This window comes from Leopardus geoffroyi, chromosome D1 (genome assembly GCF_018350155.1).
Source record: "Leopardus geoffroyi isolate Oge1 chromosome D1, O.geoffroyi_Oge1_pat1.0, whole genome shotgun sequence".
In the NCBI taxonomy this organism is placed as follows: Eukaryota; Metazoa; Chordata; class Mammalia; order Carnivora; family Felidae; genus Leopardus; species Leopardus geoffroyi.
In genome coordinates, this window is record NC_059329.1 from 12,511,774 (window position 1) to 12,529,850 (window position 18,077).

An 18,077-nucleotide genomic window follows, 5' to 3' on the forward strand; every position below is an offset into this window, starting at 1 on the left:
CCTCCTGGCTGCTTTCTTCTGGCTGTGTGGAGTGAGCAGGGGCAGGTCATGGACGGGAGTTTTGTGATGCCAGGTGGCACACTGTGGCCATAAATGGCATTTCAGATTTTGACCAATGAAGCTTAGAGGGAAACTCTAACACTGAAAATAAAGACTGCTTGAACCAAAGAAACTCTGGATGGTTGTAATTCCTCTGAAAGAATATGTGCATCCATAGATGTGGTACTTTTCAACTCTTATTTTTAGGTTTAATAGCAAAGACAGGAGGGAGAACCACAGGCTGGTCAGTCTATCCTTTTCAAATGGTGCATTACAACCCTTAAGGGGATAGTAAAGTTATTTTATTTGGGCATGGAAAATACTTTACAACTGGAATAGAACGGAAGGGAGTCAAATAGAATAACTACAAAATATCATAATACATTGCATGCGGTTAGGATAAACATTGTTTTAACAGACTTGTGTTTTCTGTATATGCTCTGAAATGAGGTTTCATAGGGTTTTCTTATTGTGGACCCCAGGGAAAAAAAAGTTTGAGAAACAGTTACATAATTTAGGTCTTTGTCACATACTTTTGGGATTCTAGGTTTAAAAAATAAACTAAAATTCTGGCCACTTAACAATGGCCTTTTCTTTTCTTTTTTTTTTTTTTTTAATTTTTTTTTCAGTGTTTATTTATTTTTGGGACAGAGAGAGACAGAGCATGAATGGGGGAGAGGCAGAGAGAGAGGGAGACACAGAATCGGAAACAGGCTTCAGGCTCTGAGCCATCAGCCCAGAGCCTGACGCGGGGCTCGAACTCACGGACCGCGAGATCGTGACCTGGCTGAAGTCGGACGCCCAACCGACTGCACCACCCAGGCGCCCCATCAATGGCCTATTCTAAAGAATATACCCTTGTCACTTATGGCAATGTTTCTCAACTACTTCAACGTGAAGAGATTTAAAACCTGAGGTGGAAACAAGCTGCCTAAAAATCAAATAGGAGATTTAAAATGAAGTTTCAAGAAATGTATCCATTTCTTCCAGGTTGCCCAATTGGTTGGCATGTAATTTTTCATAGTATTCTTTTATAATTGTTTGTATTTCTGTGGTGTTGCTTATGATCTCTCTCGTTTATGATTTAGTTTATTTGGGTCCTTTCTTTTTTCTTTTTGATAAGTCTGGCTAGGGGTTTATACATTTTATAAATTCTTTCAAAATACCAATTCTTAGTTTTATTGATCTGTTTTTTGTTGTTGTTGTTCTGATAGCATTTATTTCTGCTCTCATCTTTATTATTACCCTTCTAGTGGCTTCAGTCTTCATCTGCTGTTCTTTTTCTAGCTTCTTTAGGTGCAAGCTTAGATTGTGTTTTGAGATTTTTCCTGCTTCTTGAGGTAGGCCTGTATTGCTCTCTACTTCCCTCTTATGACTGATTTTGTTGCATCTCAAAGGTTTGAACTGTTGTGTTTTCATTTTCATTTGTTTCTATGTTTTTTTTTATTTCTCCTTTAATTTCCTGGTTAAGATAAAAAGCTTCTGCAAAGCAAAGGAACAATCAACACAAAAGGCAACAGAATAAAAGAAGATATTTAAGAATGACAGACACGAAAAAAGAATTAGCATCTAATAATCTATGAATAACTTATCAAACTCAACACTTAACAAATAATCCAGTTAATAAATGGGCAGAATACATCAAAAGACATTTTCCCAAAGAAGACATCCAGATGGCTAACAGACACATGAAAATATGCTCATCATCAGGGAAAAACAAAACAAGACAACAAAGAGATACCACCTCAAACCTGTCAGAATGACTAAAATGAACAACTCAGGAAAAAAACAGATGCTGGTGAGGATGTAGATAAAGGGGAACCTTCTCACACAGTTGGTGGGAATGCAAACTGGCTCAGCCAGTTTGGAAGATGGTATGGAGGTTCCTCAAAAAGTTAAAAATAGAACTACCCTACAACCCAGCATTTGCACTGGTAGGTATTTACCCACGGGATACAGAAGTACTGATTCAAAGGGGCATATGCACCCTGATGTTTATAGCAGCATTATCAACAATAGCCAAACTATGGAAATGCCCAAGTCTCCATTGACTGATGGATGGATAATGATATGGCATATATACATATACAATGGAATATTGCTCAGCCATAAAGAGAATGAAATCTTGCCATTTGCATTGATGTGGATGGAGCTAGGGTGCTTTATGCTAAGTGAAGAAAGTCAGAGAAAAACAAATACCATATGGTTTCATACGTAGAATTTAACAAGCCAAACAGATCAACATAGGGGAAAGAGAAAAAAAAAAGAGAAGGAGGCAAACCTTAAGAGACTCTTAACTATAGAGAATAAACTGAGGGTTGCTGGAGGGGAGGTTGGTGGGGAAATGGGCTAAATGGATGACAGGTATTAAGGACAGCGCTTGTGAAGAACAGCAGGTGTTATATGTAAGTGATGAATCACTAAATTCTTCTCCTGAAACTAACATTACATTATGTGTTAACTAGAATTTAAACAAAAACTTGAAAGATTAAAATAAAAATAAAATGAAGCTTCACGAGGAGGGGAAGATCAAGGAGAGAGAACACCAAGTAATACATATATTTGTGTATCTGAGATTTAGACACTAGGATGCATTGGAGGGCACCAGGAAAGAGTGTTTCTTAGGGTAAACCATTGCTAAAACTTTGCTATAGCCACTAAGTACTTGAGGAGAGAAAAGGCTCAGAGCCCTTATGTCATTCCAAATGGAAGAATTAACCCGAGTCAGGAAAAGGAGTCCTTTAACAAGTTCACTTCCTGGCTTTAGGAAGGACCACTGTGTCTGATTTCTAGTAAAACATTTAAGGGAGCTTTCTGAAGACCCAGGAGATAGCAGCGTTATAGAACATAAGTAACCTTTTCTGGAAAGTTTTGAGGGATGTATGTAGAGCAGTATCATGTGTGTATGACTTAATGTGTGATTATGTCTCCTGTCCTCTCTTAAAGGATACTAACTTGGTTTATAAATGCCATAGTTCATAAATTACTGCTGATGTTGATATTTTTGTTAGTTTTCTGTGTCACTTATTTGGCTGCAGAAGACCATATAAGAAGGAAGAAAGGAAGGAGGAAGGAAGAAAGGAAGGGCAAGGGCAAGGGCAAGCAAGAAAGAAACCTAGAATGGCTTGACTCATGGGCTTTCAATGCTTTTTTCCTTTTCTTGATTTATTCTATTTCCTGGATAAAATTTTACCAAGTATCAAAGCAAAAACAATCCACCCGAAACCAAAACAAAACCGTCACCACTAAAAACAAAATAAAATGAAACGAAACAAGAGAGAGAGAGAGAGAGAGAGAGAGAGAGAAAGACCACAATTGTTTCCTTTTTCAAAATTTCAGGAATGGTCATATCCTTCGAAAGCTCACCTTGATTACCAAGGGAAAATCTAAAAATTAAAAGCATTTCATCTTAGAAACAGATGTGAAAAGAGGATTAGTCCCTTTGACAGTGGATTTGCAGCCAACTCTAGTATTTGGCTCTACCAACCATCTTTCCAAAAAATTCTTTCTGATATTGGCTTTTGAGACTCCAGTCCAGTTAAATCTCTGTTTCAGCCCTACTCTACTTTTTCCATAAGGGTTTTCTTATTTGTTTTGCATAGTTCAGCTAGTTTTTTTTTTTAATTACTTTTCTGCAGTCTTTAACTGATCTTGCGTACGCTTTCTCTTTCTCGCAAGTATATAGTACAAAATTGATCTTTCAAACTTTCTGCTTTCATAATCTTCTTGTCCCAGTCAAAAATTTTCACTAATGGTTCGCACAGATGATGGCACCAATGAGATAAAACTCCTTAGTTTAGCCACTAAAGCCATTAAATTTGAACACAATTTCTTTTAAAAGGTTCTTTCTTACCTCTATCTAATACAAACTTCCAGATCCAAACAAAAAGGACCCTAAGGGGTGGCTGGTTGGCTCAGTCAGTAGAGCATGTGACTTTTGACCTTGGGGTTGTAAATTCAAGACTCACAATGGGTAAGATGTGACCTGGGAAATAATAGAGCATTCAGACTATAGCTCAGAAGGTTTGTTTCCGTTTGTGAGTCCTCTCCATCGTATCTGTGCTCTCTAGATTTTTCCTTCTAATCTTTTTCTCTTTCACGCTTACACCTTTTAATTCACCTGCTCAGGTCCCATTATCCACTACTAATATTAAAGTGAGGTCTCGACAGTCTAGGCACTGTAACAGCAGCTGGGTTTCTGTGTGTGTGCAAAATGCAGATTCCTGGGCCATGCTTCAGTACTACTGAAAAGAAATTTCTGGGCTTAAGCCTAAAATTACTAAGTATTAACAAGCTCCCCTGCTGATTCTTATGCCTGCTAAAGTTTGAGAATCTCTGCTATGTAGCCCCAGAGCTGACTTCCTCTGTGTCTCACCCTTGAGTATGTGCTGCTCATCAGTTTTCTTCACCTCAGTCTTCCACTAGTGTTGGTACCAAAGAAATATATACTGAATCTATCATCTCCCTTACTACCCTTCTTGGCACAAACAGAATCAAATGAAAACAAATTCCCTGCTCTTCCTCCCATTTCTCCTATGTTGCCACAGCTCATTAGTCAACAAAACCAAAACTCTCTTCACAAGCAAGCTGCCACTAAACCTCATAAATTCTACCTCCTAAATAGCTCTCAAATTGAACCTTTTTCTCTCTATCCCTATTGTCTTGATTTAGTTCAGTCCTTTGTCATTTCTTATCCTTGGTATTGAAATAGTAGTCTTCTAATTAATTTCCCTGTCTCCAGTCCAAGCCTGCTCTCATCATTTATTCAACAAATATTTGTTGAATACAGACTGTGTCTAGCACTGAATTAAGTATTAGGGATACAGAAATACAGGACATCATCCTTGTGTTCAAGAATCTGAGATGATATTTCTAAAATGAAAATTTGGATATGTTACTCTAACCAATTTCAGCGGCTCTTCCTGTAGAGGACAGGGTCCACACTCCTTAGTACAGTGCTTCAGACTCAATTAAAGGAAACAAAAACCCACTTACTCTACCCCAGACATTCTTAGACTGGCTTTTCCTCTGGCTTCTTTTCCTCCAGGTTTTCACATTGCTAAATCTCTTCCTTCAAGTCTGTCCTCAGTGTCATATTCTTTATTTAACACTAGAAACAGCCTTACTTGCATGTTAGCATTACCCTTACTCTGTTTTTTTTCAATAATGCTTTTCACTTTCCAAAGGATTACATAATTTATGGATTTACTATGTTCATTACCTGTTGTCCATCATCACCTAATAAAAGGTGACCTGCATAAGAGCAAGCATTTTATCTGTATTTATTTATTGGTATATCCCAAGTGCCCAGAACAGTGTCTGGCACATAGTAGGTGCTTAATAAATAACTGTCAAATAACAGGAGATTGTTAACTGATCTAGATGGGAGGTAGTGGTGATTTAAAATAATGTGCTAAGAGAGAGGAGCCAAGATGGTGGAACAGCATGGAAGTTTTTTGTGTGTCTCACGCCAATGAAATACAGTCAGACCAACACTAAACCATCCTACACACCTAGAAAATTGATTGGAGGATTAACACAACAATCTTCACAACCTGAACCACAGAATTCAGCAGGTATGCGGTGCAGAGAGCTGAACGTGGGAAGTGGGAAGGAGCAGGAAGGGAGGTGCTTTTGCGAGCAGAAAGAGGAAAGAGACTGGGTGGGGGGGGGGGATACAGGAAAAACACCCTCCCCAAAAGCAGCTGGAGAGAAAGTGGAAAATTGGAAACAGCCATAGGGACTAAACTAAAAAGGGACAAAGGAGAAAGGAGAGGGTTTAAATTCCATTAAGACTGTAAACAAGGGGAGTGCAGAGTCTGCAACTCCACAGCTCGATACCTGGCGGTGCTCTGGTGGGAAGGGCAAATCCCCAGGAGCAGAATGGGGTCTGGGAGGTTCTCGGACCACACGGGGAAAGGTGGTTCCACTGCTGGAAGGACATTTGGTAGAGACCGTTGAGGCCACCTGATCCCAGCAGACCCCAGAAAATGGCCACATTCCCGGGTGCTGGAACAAGGTCATTGTGGGTGAAGCCTGGTGCCAGATGTGTGTTGTGATTTTCCATAATCCCTGAAATGCTGCTGCTACACTGTCTCACGAACTTTTTCTGGGGCAGACTGGCACCTGGCCACAGTCTTGGGGCACTGGCAGCATCAGGGTCCAGCAAGCGTTCACAGATGCGGCCGACATTCAGCCATTGCTCATTTGGCCATTGCTCAGTGAGACCCTCCCACGGGGGGGTGGGGGGAACAGATCAAAGCCACAGTCCTTCAGAAGTAAGGGGCCAGAGAAAACAGCTGCATCTGAGACAAAACTCGGGAGAGAGATGCTGCCTGGGGCCTGGTCACGGAGAGTGAAGAAGCGGGGAGTAGACAAGAGCTCAAGACTGAGGACAGGTGCGCGGTTGCTGATCCCGGAGAACCGACTGGGTAGCTGGGTGGCACCATTTTTACCTGCGCATGCGCTAACGCATGTACAAGCACCGCAACAATCCACCCCAGTAGGATATAAGCGCCATCTAGTGGAGAGCATAGCTGTTACACTGAGCCCAGCCCAAATGGGCCAACTTCAAGAACGCAAGTCTCACTGCCCGCTTAGTTTATGGACTATAAAGCGCTACATAGTCTGACTTCTAGGGGAAAATGAAGTAATTTCAGTCCTACTTCAATCTGTTAGCAGGTCCATTTATTTAATTTTCTTTCTTTTCTCTTTTACACATCTTTTCTTTTTCTTGAATGCAGAAAGAGAAAAACTTCCTGTTTACTTTCAATTTCTATTAAAAATATTTTTAATTTTTTTACTACATTGTTTGCTTGTATGTAATTTTTTTCAAATTCTGTTTTACTTCCTTCATTTTATTTTAGTCTACTATGGTATATTCACTTTTTCAAATTTCCAACGATTTTTAAAAATAATTTCTCCTTTTTCTTTTCCTCAAATACAGAAAAAGAAAAAAATTTTATTTTTATTAAAAATATTTTTCTTGGGAGGAGGGAAGATGGCGGCGTAGGAGGACTCTGGGCTCACTGCGCGTCCTGCTGATCACTTAGATTCCACCTACACCTGCCTAAATAACCCAGAAAACCGCCAGAGGATTAGCAGAACGGAGTGGCCGGAGCCAAGCGCAGACGAGAGGCCCACGGAAGAGGGTAGGAAGGGCGGCGAGGCGGTGCGCGCTCCACGGACTGGCGGGAGGGAGCCGGGGCGGAGGGGTGGCTCGCCGGCCAAGCAGAGCCCCCGAGTCTGGCGGGCAAAAGCGGAGGGGCCTGACGGACTGTGTTCCGACAGCAAGCGCGACTTAGCGTCTGGGAGGTCATAAGTTAACAGCTCTGCTCGGAAAGCGGGAAGGCTGGAGGACAAAGGGAGGGAGAGCTGCTGAGCCCCCGGACGACAGAGCTCAGTTTGGTGGGCAACAAAGGCGCTCGCCAGCGCCATCTCCCCCGCCCATCCCCCAGCCAAAATCCCAAAGAGAACCAGTTCCTGCCAGGGAACTTCCTCGCTTCGCGCAAACACCCAACTCTGTGCTTCTGCGGAGCCAAACCTCCGGCAGCGGATCTGACTCCCTCCCGCTGCCACAGGGCCCCTCCTGAAGTGGATCACCTAAGGAGAAGCGAGCTAAACCTGCCCCTCCTGCCCCCGTGCACCTTGCCTACCCACCCCAGCTAATACGCCAGATCCCCAGCATCACAAGCCTGGAAGTGTGCAAGTAGCCCAGACGGGCCACGCCACCCCACAGTGAATCCCGCCCCTAGGAGAGGGGAAGAGAAGGCACACACCAGTCTGACTGTGGCCCCAGCGGTGGGCCGGGGGCGGACATCAGGTCTGACTGCGACTCCGCCCACCAACTCCAGTTATACACCACAGCACAGGGGAAGTGCCCTGCAGGTCCTCACCACGCCAGGGACTATCCAAAATGACCAAGCGGAAGAATTCCCCTCAGAACAATCTCCAGGAAATAACAACAGCTAATGAGCTGATCAAAAAGGATTTAAATAATATAACAGAAAGTGAACTTAGAATAATAGTCATAAAATTAATCGCTGGGCTTGAAAACAGTATAGAGGACAGCAGAGAATCTCTTGCTACAGAGATCAAGGGACTAAGGAACAGTCATGAGGAGCTGAAAAACGCTTTAAATGAAATGCAAAACAAAATGGAAACCACCACGGCTCAGCTTGAAGAGGCAGAGGAGAGAATAGGTGAACTAGAAGATAAAGTTATGGAAAAAGAGGAAGCTGAGAGAAAGAGAGATAAAAAAATCCAGGAGTATGAGGGGAAAATTAGAGAACTAAGTGATACACTAAAAAGAAATAATATACGCATAATTGGTATCCCAGAGGAGGAAGAGAGAGGGAAAGGTGCTGAAGGGGTACTTGAAGAAATAATAGCTGAGAACCTCCCTGAACTGGGGAAGGAAAAAGGCATTGAAATCCAAGAGGCACAGAGAACTCCCTTCAGACGTAACTTGAATCGATCTTCTGCACGACATATCATAGTGAAACTGGCAAAATACAAGGATAAAGAGAAAATTCTGAAAGCAGCAAGGGGTAAACGTGCCCTCACATATAAAGGGAGACCTATAAGACTCGTGACTGATCTCTCTTTTGAAACTTGGCAGGCCAGAAAGGATTGGCACGAGATTTTCAGTGTGCTAGACAGAAAAAATATGCAGCCGAGAATCCTTTATCCAGCAAGTCTGTCATTTAGAATAGAAGGAGAGATAAAGGTCTTCCCAAACAAACAAAAACTGAAGGAATTTGTCACCACTAAACCAGCCCTACAAGAGATCCTAAGGGGGACCCTGTGAGACAAAGTACCAGAGACAACACTACAAGCATAAAACATACAGACATCACAATGACTCTAAACCCGTATCTTTCTATAATAACACTGAATGTAAATGGATTAAATGCGCCAACCAAAAGACATAGGGTATCAGAATGGATAAAAAAAACAAGACCCATCTATTTGCTGTCTACAAGAGACTCATTTTAGACCTGAGGACACCTTTAGATTGAGAGTGAGGGGATGGAGAACTATTTATCATGCTACTGGAAGCCAAAAGAAAGCTGGAGTAGCCATACTTATATCAGACAAACTAGACTTTAAATTAAAGGCTGTAACAAGAGATGAAGAAGGACATTATATAATAGTTACAGGGTCTATTCATCAGGAAGAGCTAACAATTATAAATGTCTATGCGCCGAATACTGGAGCCCCCAAATATATAAAACAACTACTCATAAACATAAGCAACCTTATTGATAAGAATGTGTAATTGCAGGGGACTTTAACACCCCACTTACAGAAATGGATAGATCATCTAGACACACGGTCAGTAAAGAAACAAGGGCCCTGAATGAGACATTGGATCAGATGGACTTGACAGATATATTTAGAACTCTGCACCCCAAAGCAACAGAATATACTTTCTTCTCGAGTGCACATGGAACATTCTCCAAGATAGATCACATACTGGGTCACAAAACAGCCCTTCATAAGTTTACCAGAATTGAAATTATACCATGCATACTTTCAGACCACAATGCTATGAAGCTTGAAATCAACCACAGAAAAAAGTCTGGAAAACCTCCAAAAGCATGGAGGTTAAAGAACACCCTACTAACGAATGAATGGGTCAACCAGGCAATTAGAGAAGAAATTAAAAAATATATGGAAACAAACGAAAATGAAAATACAACAATCCAAACGCTTTGGGACGCAGCGAAGGCAGTCCTGAATGGAAAATACATTGCAATCCAGGCCTATCTCAAGAAACAAGAAAAATCCCAAATACAAAATCTAACAGCACACCTAAAGGAAATAGAAGCAGAACAGCAAAGACACCCCAAACCCAGCAGAAGAAGAGAAATAATAAAGATCAGAGCAGAAATAAACAATATAGAGTCTAAAAAAACTGTAGAGCAGATCAACGAAACCAAGAGTTGGTTTTTTGAAAAAATAAACAAAATTGACAAACCTCTAGCCAGGCTTCTCAAAAAGAAAAGGGAGATGACCCAAATAGATAAAATCATGAATGAAAATGGAATAATTACAACCAATCCCTCAGAGATACAAACAATTATCAGGGAATACTATGAAAAATTATATGCCAACAAATTGGACAACCTGGAAGAAATGGACAAATTCCTGAACACCCACACTCTTCCAAAACTCAATCAGGAGGAAATAGAAAGCTTGAACAGACCCATAACCAGCGAAGAAATTGAATCGGTTATCAAAAATCTCCCAACAAATAAGAGTCCAGGACCAGATGGCTTCCCAGGGGAGTTCTACCAGACGTTTAAAGCAGAGATAATACCTATCCTTCTCAAGCTATTCCAAGAAATAGAAAGGGAAGGAAAACTTCCAGACTCATTCTATGAAGCCAGTATTACTTTGATTCCTAAACCAGACAGAGACCCAGTAAAAAAAGAGAACTACCGGCCAATATCCCTGATGAATATGGATGCAAAAATTCTCAATAAGATACTAGCAAATCGAATTCAACGGCATATAAAAAGAATTATTCACCATGATCAAGTGGGATTCATTCCTGGCATGCAGGGCTGGTTCAACATTCGCAAATCCATCAACGTGATACATCACATTAACAAAAAAAAAAAGAGAAGAACCATATGATCCTGTCAATCGATGCAGAAAAGGCCTTTGACAAAATCCAGCACCGTTTCTTAATAAAAACCCTTGAGAAAGTCGGGATAGAAGGAACATACTTAAAGATCATAAAAGCCATTTATGAAAAGCCCACAGCTAACATCATCCTCAACGGGGAAAAACTGAGAGCTTTTTCCCTGAGATCAGGAACACGACAGGGATGCCCACTCTCACTGCTGTTGTTTAACATAGTGCTGGAAGTTCTAGCATCAGCAATCAGACAACAAAAGGAAATCAAAGGCATCAAAATTGGCAAAGATGAAATCAAGCTTTCGCTTTTTGCAGATGACATGATATCATACATGGAAAATCTGACAGACTCCACCAAAAGTCTGCTAGAATTGATACATGAATTCATCAAAGTTGCAGGATACAAAATCAATGTACAGAAATCAGTTGCATTCTTATACACTAACAATGAAGCAACAGAAAGACAAATAAAGAAACTGATCCCATTCACAATTGCACCAAGAAGCATAAAATACCTAGGAATAAATCTAACCAAAGATGTAAAGGATCTGTATGCTGAAAACTATAGAAAGCTTATGAAGGTAATTGAAGAAGATTTAAAGAAATGGAAAGACATTCCCTGCTCATGGATTGGAAAAATAAATATTGTCAAAATGTCAATACTACCCAAAGCTATCTACACATTCAATGCAATCCCAATCAAAATTGCACCAGCATTCTTCTCAAAACTAGAACAAGCAATCCTAAAATTCATATGGAACCACAAAAGGCCCCGAATAGCCAAAGGAATTTTGAAGAAGAAGACCAAAGCAGGAGGCATCACAATCCCAGACTTTAGCCTCTACTACAAAGCTGTCATCATCAAGACAGCATGGTATTGGCACAAAAACAGACACAGAGACCAATGGAATAGAATAGAAACCCCAGAACTAGACCCACAAACGTATGGCCAACTCATCTTTGACAAAGCAGGAAAGAACATCCAATGGAAAAAAGACAGCCTCTTTAACAAATGGTGCTGGGAGAACTGGACAGCAACATGCAGAAGGTTGAAACTAGACCACTTTCTCACACCATTCACAAAAATAAACTCAAAAATGGATAAAGGACCTGAATGTGAGACAGGAAACCATCAAAACCTTAGAGGAGAAAGCAGGAAAAGACCTCTCTGACCTCAGCCGTAGCAATCTCTTACTCGACACATCCCCAAAGGCAAAGGAATTAAAAGCAAAAGTGAATTACTGGGACCTTATGAAGATAAAAAGCTTCTGCACAGCAAAGGAAACAACCAACAAAACTAAAAGGCAACCAACGGAATGGGAAAAGATATTTGCAAATGACATATCGGACAAAGGGCTAGTATCCAAAATCTATAAAGAGCTCACCAAACTCCACCCCCGAAAAACAAATAACCCAGTGAAGAAATGGGCAGAAAACATGAATAGACACTTCTCTAAAGAAGACATCCGGATGGCCAACAGGCACATGAAAAGATGTTCAACGTCGCTCCTTATCAGGGAAATACAAATCAAAACCACACTCAGGTATCACCTTATGCCAGTCAGAGTGGCAAAAATGAACAAATCAGGAGACTATAGATGCTGGAGAGGATGTGGAGAAATGGAACCCTCTTGCACTGTTGGTGGGAATGCAAATTGGTGCAGCCGCTCTGGAAAGCAGTGTGGAGGTTCCTCAGAAAATTAAAAATAGACCTACCCTATGACCCAGCAATAGCACTGCTAGGAATTTACCCAAGGGATACAGGAGTACTGATGCATAGGGGCACTTGTACCCCAATGTTTATAGCAGCACTCTCAACAATAGCCAAATTATGGAAAGAGCCTAAATATCCATCAATTGATGAATGGATAAAGAAATTGTGGTTTATATACACAATGGAGTACTATGTGGCAATGAGAAAAAATGAAATATGGCCTTTTGTAGCAACGTGGATGGAACTGGAGAGTGTGATGCTAAGTGAAATAAGCCATACAAAGAAAGACAGATACCATATGGTTTCACTCTTATGTGGATCCTGAGAAACTTAACCGGAACCCATGGGGGAGGGGGAGGAAAAAAGAAAAAAAAAAAGAAAAAAAAAAAAGAGGTTAGAGTGGGAGAGAGCCAAAGCATAAGAGACTGTTAAAAACTGAGAACAAACTGAGGGTTGATGGGGGGTGGGAGGGAGGGAAGGGTGGGTGATGGGTATGGAGGAGGGCACCTTTTGGGATGAGCACTGGGTGTTGTATGGAAACAAATTTGACAATAAATTTCATATAATAAAAAAAAAATAAAATAACAAAAAATAAAAATAAAAAAAATTTTTTCTTTAATTTTTTTCTACTGTATTCTTTACTTTTGTCTATATTTTTTCAAATTCTATTCTACTCCCATCTGATTTTAGTCTACTTCAGTGTATTCATTTTTTCAAATGCTCAAACTATTTCTATATTTTCTCCCCCCCCTTTTTATTGTCTAATCTGTCAAACCACTTTTAACACCCAGACCCAAACACACCTAGGAACTAGCATCATTTATTCAACTTTTGTGTGAGTGTGTGTTTAATTTTTTAATTTTAATTTTTTAATTTTTAATTTTTAATTTTTCTACTTCATTAATTCCTTTTCTCCCTTCAAAATGACAAAAAAAAAAAAAAAAAAAAAAGAATTCACCACAAAAGAGAGAGCACAAAGAAACAACATCCAGGGATTTAACCAACATAGATACAAGCAAGATGTCTGAACCAGAATTTAGTATCACAATAATTTAGAATCAGCAAACTTACAGAGAATAATGAAGCAGAAAACAGGAGGGAGATTAAGGCAAAAGAGCACGATTTAACAATTAGAGAAACCAGTGACTCATGAAAAAGGAACAACATCAGAATCATAGAGGTCCCAGAAGAGGAAGACAGAGAAATAGGAGTAGAAGGGTTATGTGAGCAAATCACAGAGGAAAACTTTCCTAACCTGTGGAAAGACACAGACATCAAAATCCAGGAAGCACAAAGGACCCCCCATTAGATTCAACAAAAACCGACCATCAACAAGGCATATCATAGTCAAATTCACAAAATACTCAGGCGAGGAGACAATCATGAAAGCAGCAAGGGAAAAAAAGTCTCTAACCTACAAGGGAAGAGAGATCAGGTTTGCACAGCAAACCTATCCACAGAAACTTGGCAGGCCAGAAAGGAGTGGCAGGATATATTCAGTATGCTGAATCAGAAAAATATGCAGCCAAGAATTCTTTATCCAGCAAGGTTGTCATTCAAAATAGAAGGAGAGATAAAAAGTTTCCCAAACAAAAATTAAAGGAGTTTGTGACCACTACACCAGCCCTGTAGGAAATTTTATGGGGGACTCTCTGAGGGGAGAATATGTATATATATGTATGTGTATATGTATATACACATATACATATACATATATATGTAAATATATAAAAATATATATAAATATAATATAAACAAACAAAAATTAAAGGAGTTTGTGACCACTACACCAGCCCTGTAAGAAATTTTATGGGGGACTCTCTGAGGGGAGAATATGTATATATATGTATGTATATATGTATATACACACATACATATACATATATATGTAAATATATAAAAATATACATAAATATAATATAAATATAATATAATAAATAATATAAATTATATTAAATATATATTAAGTATATATATATATTTTTATATATTAAATAAAATAAAATAAAATAATATATATATAAATTTATATATAAAAAATATACAAATAAATAAATACCAAAAGCAACAAAGATTAGAAAGGACCAAAGAACACCACCAGAAACTCCAACTCTACAAGCAACATAATGGCAATAAATTCATATCTTTCAGTACTTACTCTAAATATCAATGGACTCAATGCTCCAATCAAAAGACATAGGGTAACAGAATGGATAAGAAAACAAGATCCATCTATATTCAGTTTACAAGAGACCCACTTTAGACCTAAGACAACTTCAGATTGAAAATAAGGGGATGGAGAACCATCTACCATGCTAATGGCCAACAAAAGAAAGCCAGAATAGCCATACTTCTATCAGACAATCTAGACTTTAAAATAAAGACTGTATGAAGAGATGCAGAAGGGCATTATATCATAATCAAGGGGTCTGTCCACCAAGAAGACCTAACAATTGTAAACATTTATGAGCCAAATGTGAAGCACCCAAATATATAAACCAATTAATCACAAACGTAAAGAAACTCATTGATAATAGTACCATAATAGTAGGAGACTTCAACACCCCACTCACAACAATGGACAGATCATCTAATCAAAAAATCAACAAAGAAACTGGCTTTGAATGACACACTGGACCAGATGGACTTAACAGATATATTCAGAACATTTCATCCTAAAGCAGAATATACATTCTTCTCCAGTGCACATGGAACGTTCTCCAGAATAGACATTATACTGGGACACAAATCAGCCCTCGAGAAGTACAAAAAGATCGAGACCATACCGTGCATATTTTCAGACCACAACACTATGAAACTTGAAATTAACCACAAGAAAAAATTTGGAAAGGTAACAAATACTTGGAGACTGAAGAACATCCTACTAAAGAATGAATGGGCTACCCAAGAAGTTAAAGAGGAAATTAAAACATACATGGAAATCAATGAAAATGGTAACACCACAATCCAAAACCTCTGGGATGCAGCAAAGGCGGTCCTAAGAGAAAAGTATATAGCAATCCAGGCCTTCCTAAAGAAGATAGAAAGATCTCACATACACAACCTAACCTTACACTTTAAGGAGCTGGAAAAAGAACAGCAAATAAAACCCAAAACCAGCAGAAGACAGGAAATAATAAAGATTAGAGCAGAAATTAATGCTGTTGAAACCAAAAAAAAAAAAAAAAAAAAAAAAAACAGTAGAAAAGATCAATGAACCCAGAAGCCAGGTCTTTGAAAGAATTAACAAAACTGATAAACCACTAGCCAGTTGGATCAAAACAAAAAAGGAAAGGGCCGGAAGAAATAAAATCAAGAATGAAAGAGGAGAAATCACAACCAACACAGCAGAAATAAAAACAATAATACGAGAATATTATCAGCAATTATATGCCAATAAAATGGGCAATCTGGAAGAAATGGACAAATTCTTAGAAACATACACACTACCAAAAGTGAAACAGTAAGAAATAGAAAATGTGAACAGACCCATAACCAATAAGGAAATCGAAATAGTAATAAAAAATCTGCCAAAAAACAAGACTCCAGGGCTAGATGTCTTTCCAGGTGAATTTTACCAAACATTTAAGAAAGAGTTAACACCTATTCTCTTGAAGCTGTTCCAAAAAAAAAAAAAAACAAAACAAAAAAACAAAAAAACAAAAAGAAGGAAAACTTCCAAACTCTTTCTATGAAGCCAGCATTACCTTGATTCCAAAACCAGAAAGAAACCTCACTAAAAAGGAGAACTATAGGCCAATTTCCCTGATGAACATGGATGCAAAAATCCTCAAGATATTAGCCAACTGGATCCAACAATACATTAAAAAAAAATTATTCACCACGACCAAGTGGGATTTATACCTGAGATGCAGGGCTGGTTCAATATCTCCAAAACAACCAATGTGATTCATCACATCCTAAAAGAAAGGACAAGAACCTTGATCCTCTCAATAGATGCAGAGAAAATATTTGACAAAATACGGCATCCTTTCTTGATAAAAACCCTCAACAAAGTAGGGACAGAAGGAGCATACCTTGAAATCATAAAAGCCATATATGAACGACCCAACGCTAATAACATCCTCAATGGGGAAAAACTGAGAGCTTTCCCCCTAAGGTCAGGAACAAGACAGGGATGTCCACTCTTGCCACTATGATTCAACATAGTATTGGAAGTCTTAGCCTCTGCAATCAGACAACACAAAGAAATAAAAGGCATCCAAACTGGCCAGGAGGAGGTCATACTTCCACTCTTTGCAGATGACATGATACTCTGTATGGAAAACCCAAAAAGGTTCCACCAAAAAACTGCTAGAATTGATTCATGAACTCAGTAAAGTTGCAGGATATTAGATCAATGCACAGAAATGCATTCCTATATACCAACAATGAAGTGACAGAAAGAGAAATCAAGGAATTGATCCCATTTACAGTTGCGTGTGCATGTACACACACACACACACACACGCACACACACACAAATACCTAGGAATATATCTAACCAAAGATGTGAAAAATCTATCCACTGAAAACTATAGACTGCTTATGAAAGAAATTGAAGAAGACACAAAAAATGGAAAAAGATTCCATGCTCCTGGATAGGAAGAAAAAATATTGATAAAATGTTGCTACTACCCAAAGCCATCTACGTATTCAATACAATCCCTATCAAAATACCACCAGCACTTTTCACAGAGCTAGAACAAATAATCCTAAAATTTGTATGCAACCAGAAAAGACCCCGAATAGCCAAAGTGATCTTGAAAAAGAAAACCAAAGCAGGAGGCATCACAATCCCAGACTTCAAGATATACTACAAACCTGTATCATCAAGACAGTATGGTACTGGCACAAGAACAGATACTCCAATCAATGGAACAGAATAGAGAACCCAGAAATGGACCCACAAACGTATGGCCAACTAATCTTTGCCAAAGAAGGAAAGAATATCCAATGGAATAAAGACAGTCTCTTCAGCAAGTGGTTCTGGGAAAACTGGACAGCGACACACAGAAGAATGAACCTGGACCACTTTCTTTCACCATACACAAAAATAAACTAAAAGTGGATGAAAGACCTCAGTGTAAGACAGGAAGCCATCAAAATCCTCAAGGAGAAAGCAGGCAAAACCTCTTTGATCTTGGCTGCAGCAACTTCTTACTCAACACGTCTCCAGAGGCAAGGGAAACAAAAGCAAAAATGAACTACTGGAACCTCATCAAAATAAAAAGCTTCTGTACAGCGAAGGAAACTATTAGCAAGACAATTAGCAAGACTGACAGAACGGGAGAAGATATTTGCAAATGACATATCAGATAAAGGGTTAGTATCCAAAATCTATAAAGAACTGATCAAACTCAACACCCCAAAAATAAATAATCCAGTGAAGAAATGGGCAAGAGACATGAATAGACACTTCTCCAAAGACATCCAGATGGCCAACTGACACATGAAAAAACGCTCCACATCACTCATCATCAGGGAAATACAAATCAAAACCACAATGAGATACCATCTCATACCTCTCAGAATGGCTAACATGAACAACTCAGGCAACAAGAGATGTTGGTGAGGATGTGGAGAAAGAGGACCTCTTTTGCATTGTTGGTGGGAATGCAAGCTGGTGCAGCCACTCTGGAAGACAGTATGGAGGTTCCTCAAAAAACTAAAAATA

The 18,077-nt window shown here is 39.2% G+C and overlaps 1 protein-coding gene across 1 annotated transcript in view; it reads left to right on the top strand.

Annotated features, from left to right (window-relative positions):
* Positions 1-2,962: 2,962 nt before the first annotated feature.
* NXPE2 (neurexophilin and PC-esterase domain family member 2) overlaps positions 2,963-18,077 on the top strand; it is a gene marked incomplete at its 3' end in the record, with an annotated part of 77,889 nt that continues 62,774 nt past the window's right edge. The window contains 1 exon segment of the mRNA XM_045482879.1: positions 2,963-3,089. Within this exon segment, the coding sequence (XP_045338835.1) occupies positions 2,963-3,089 (127 nt within the window).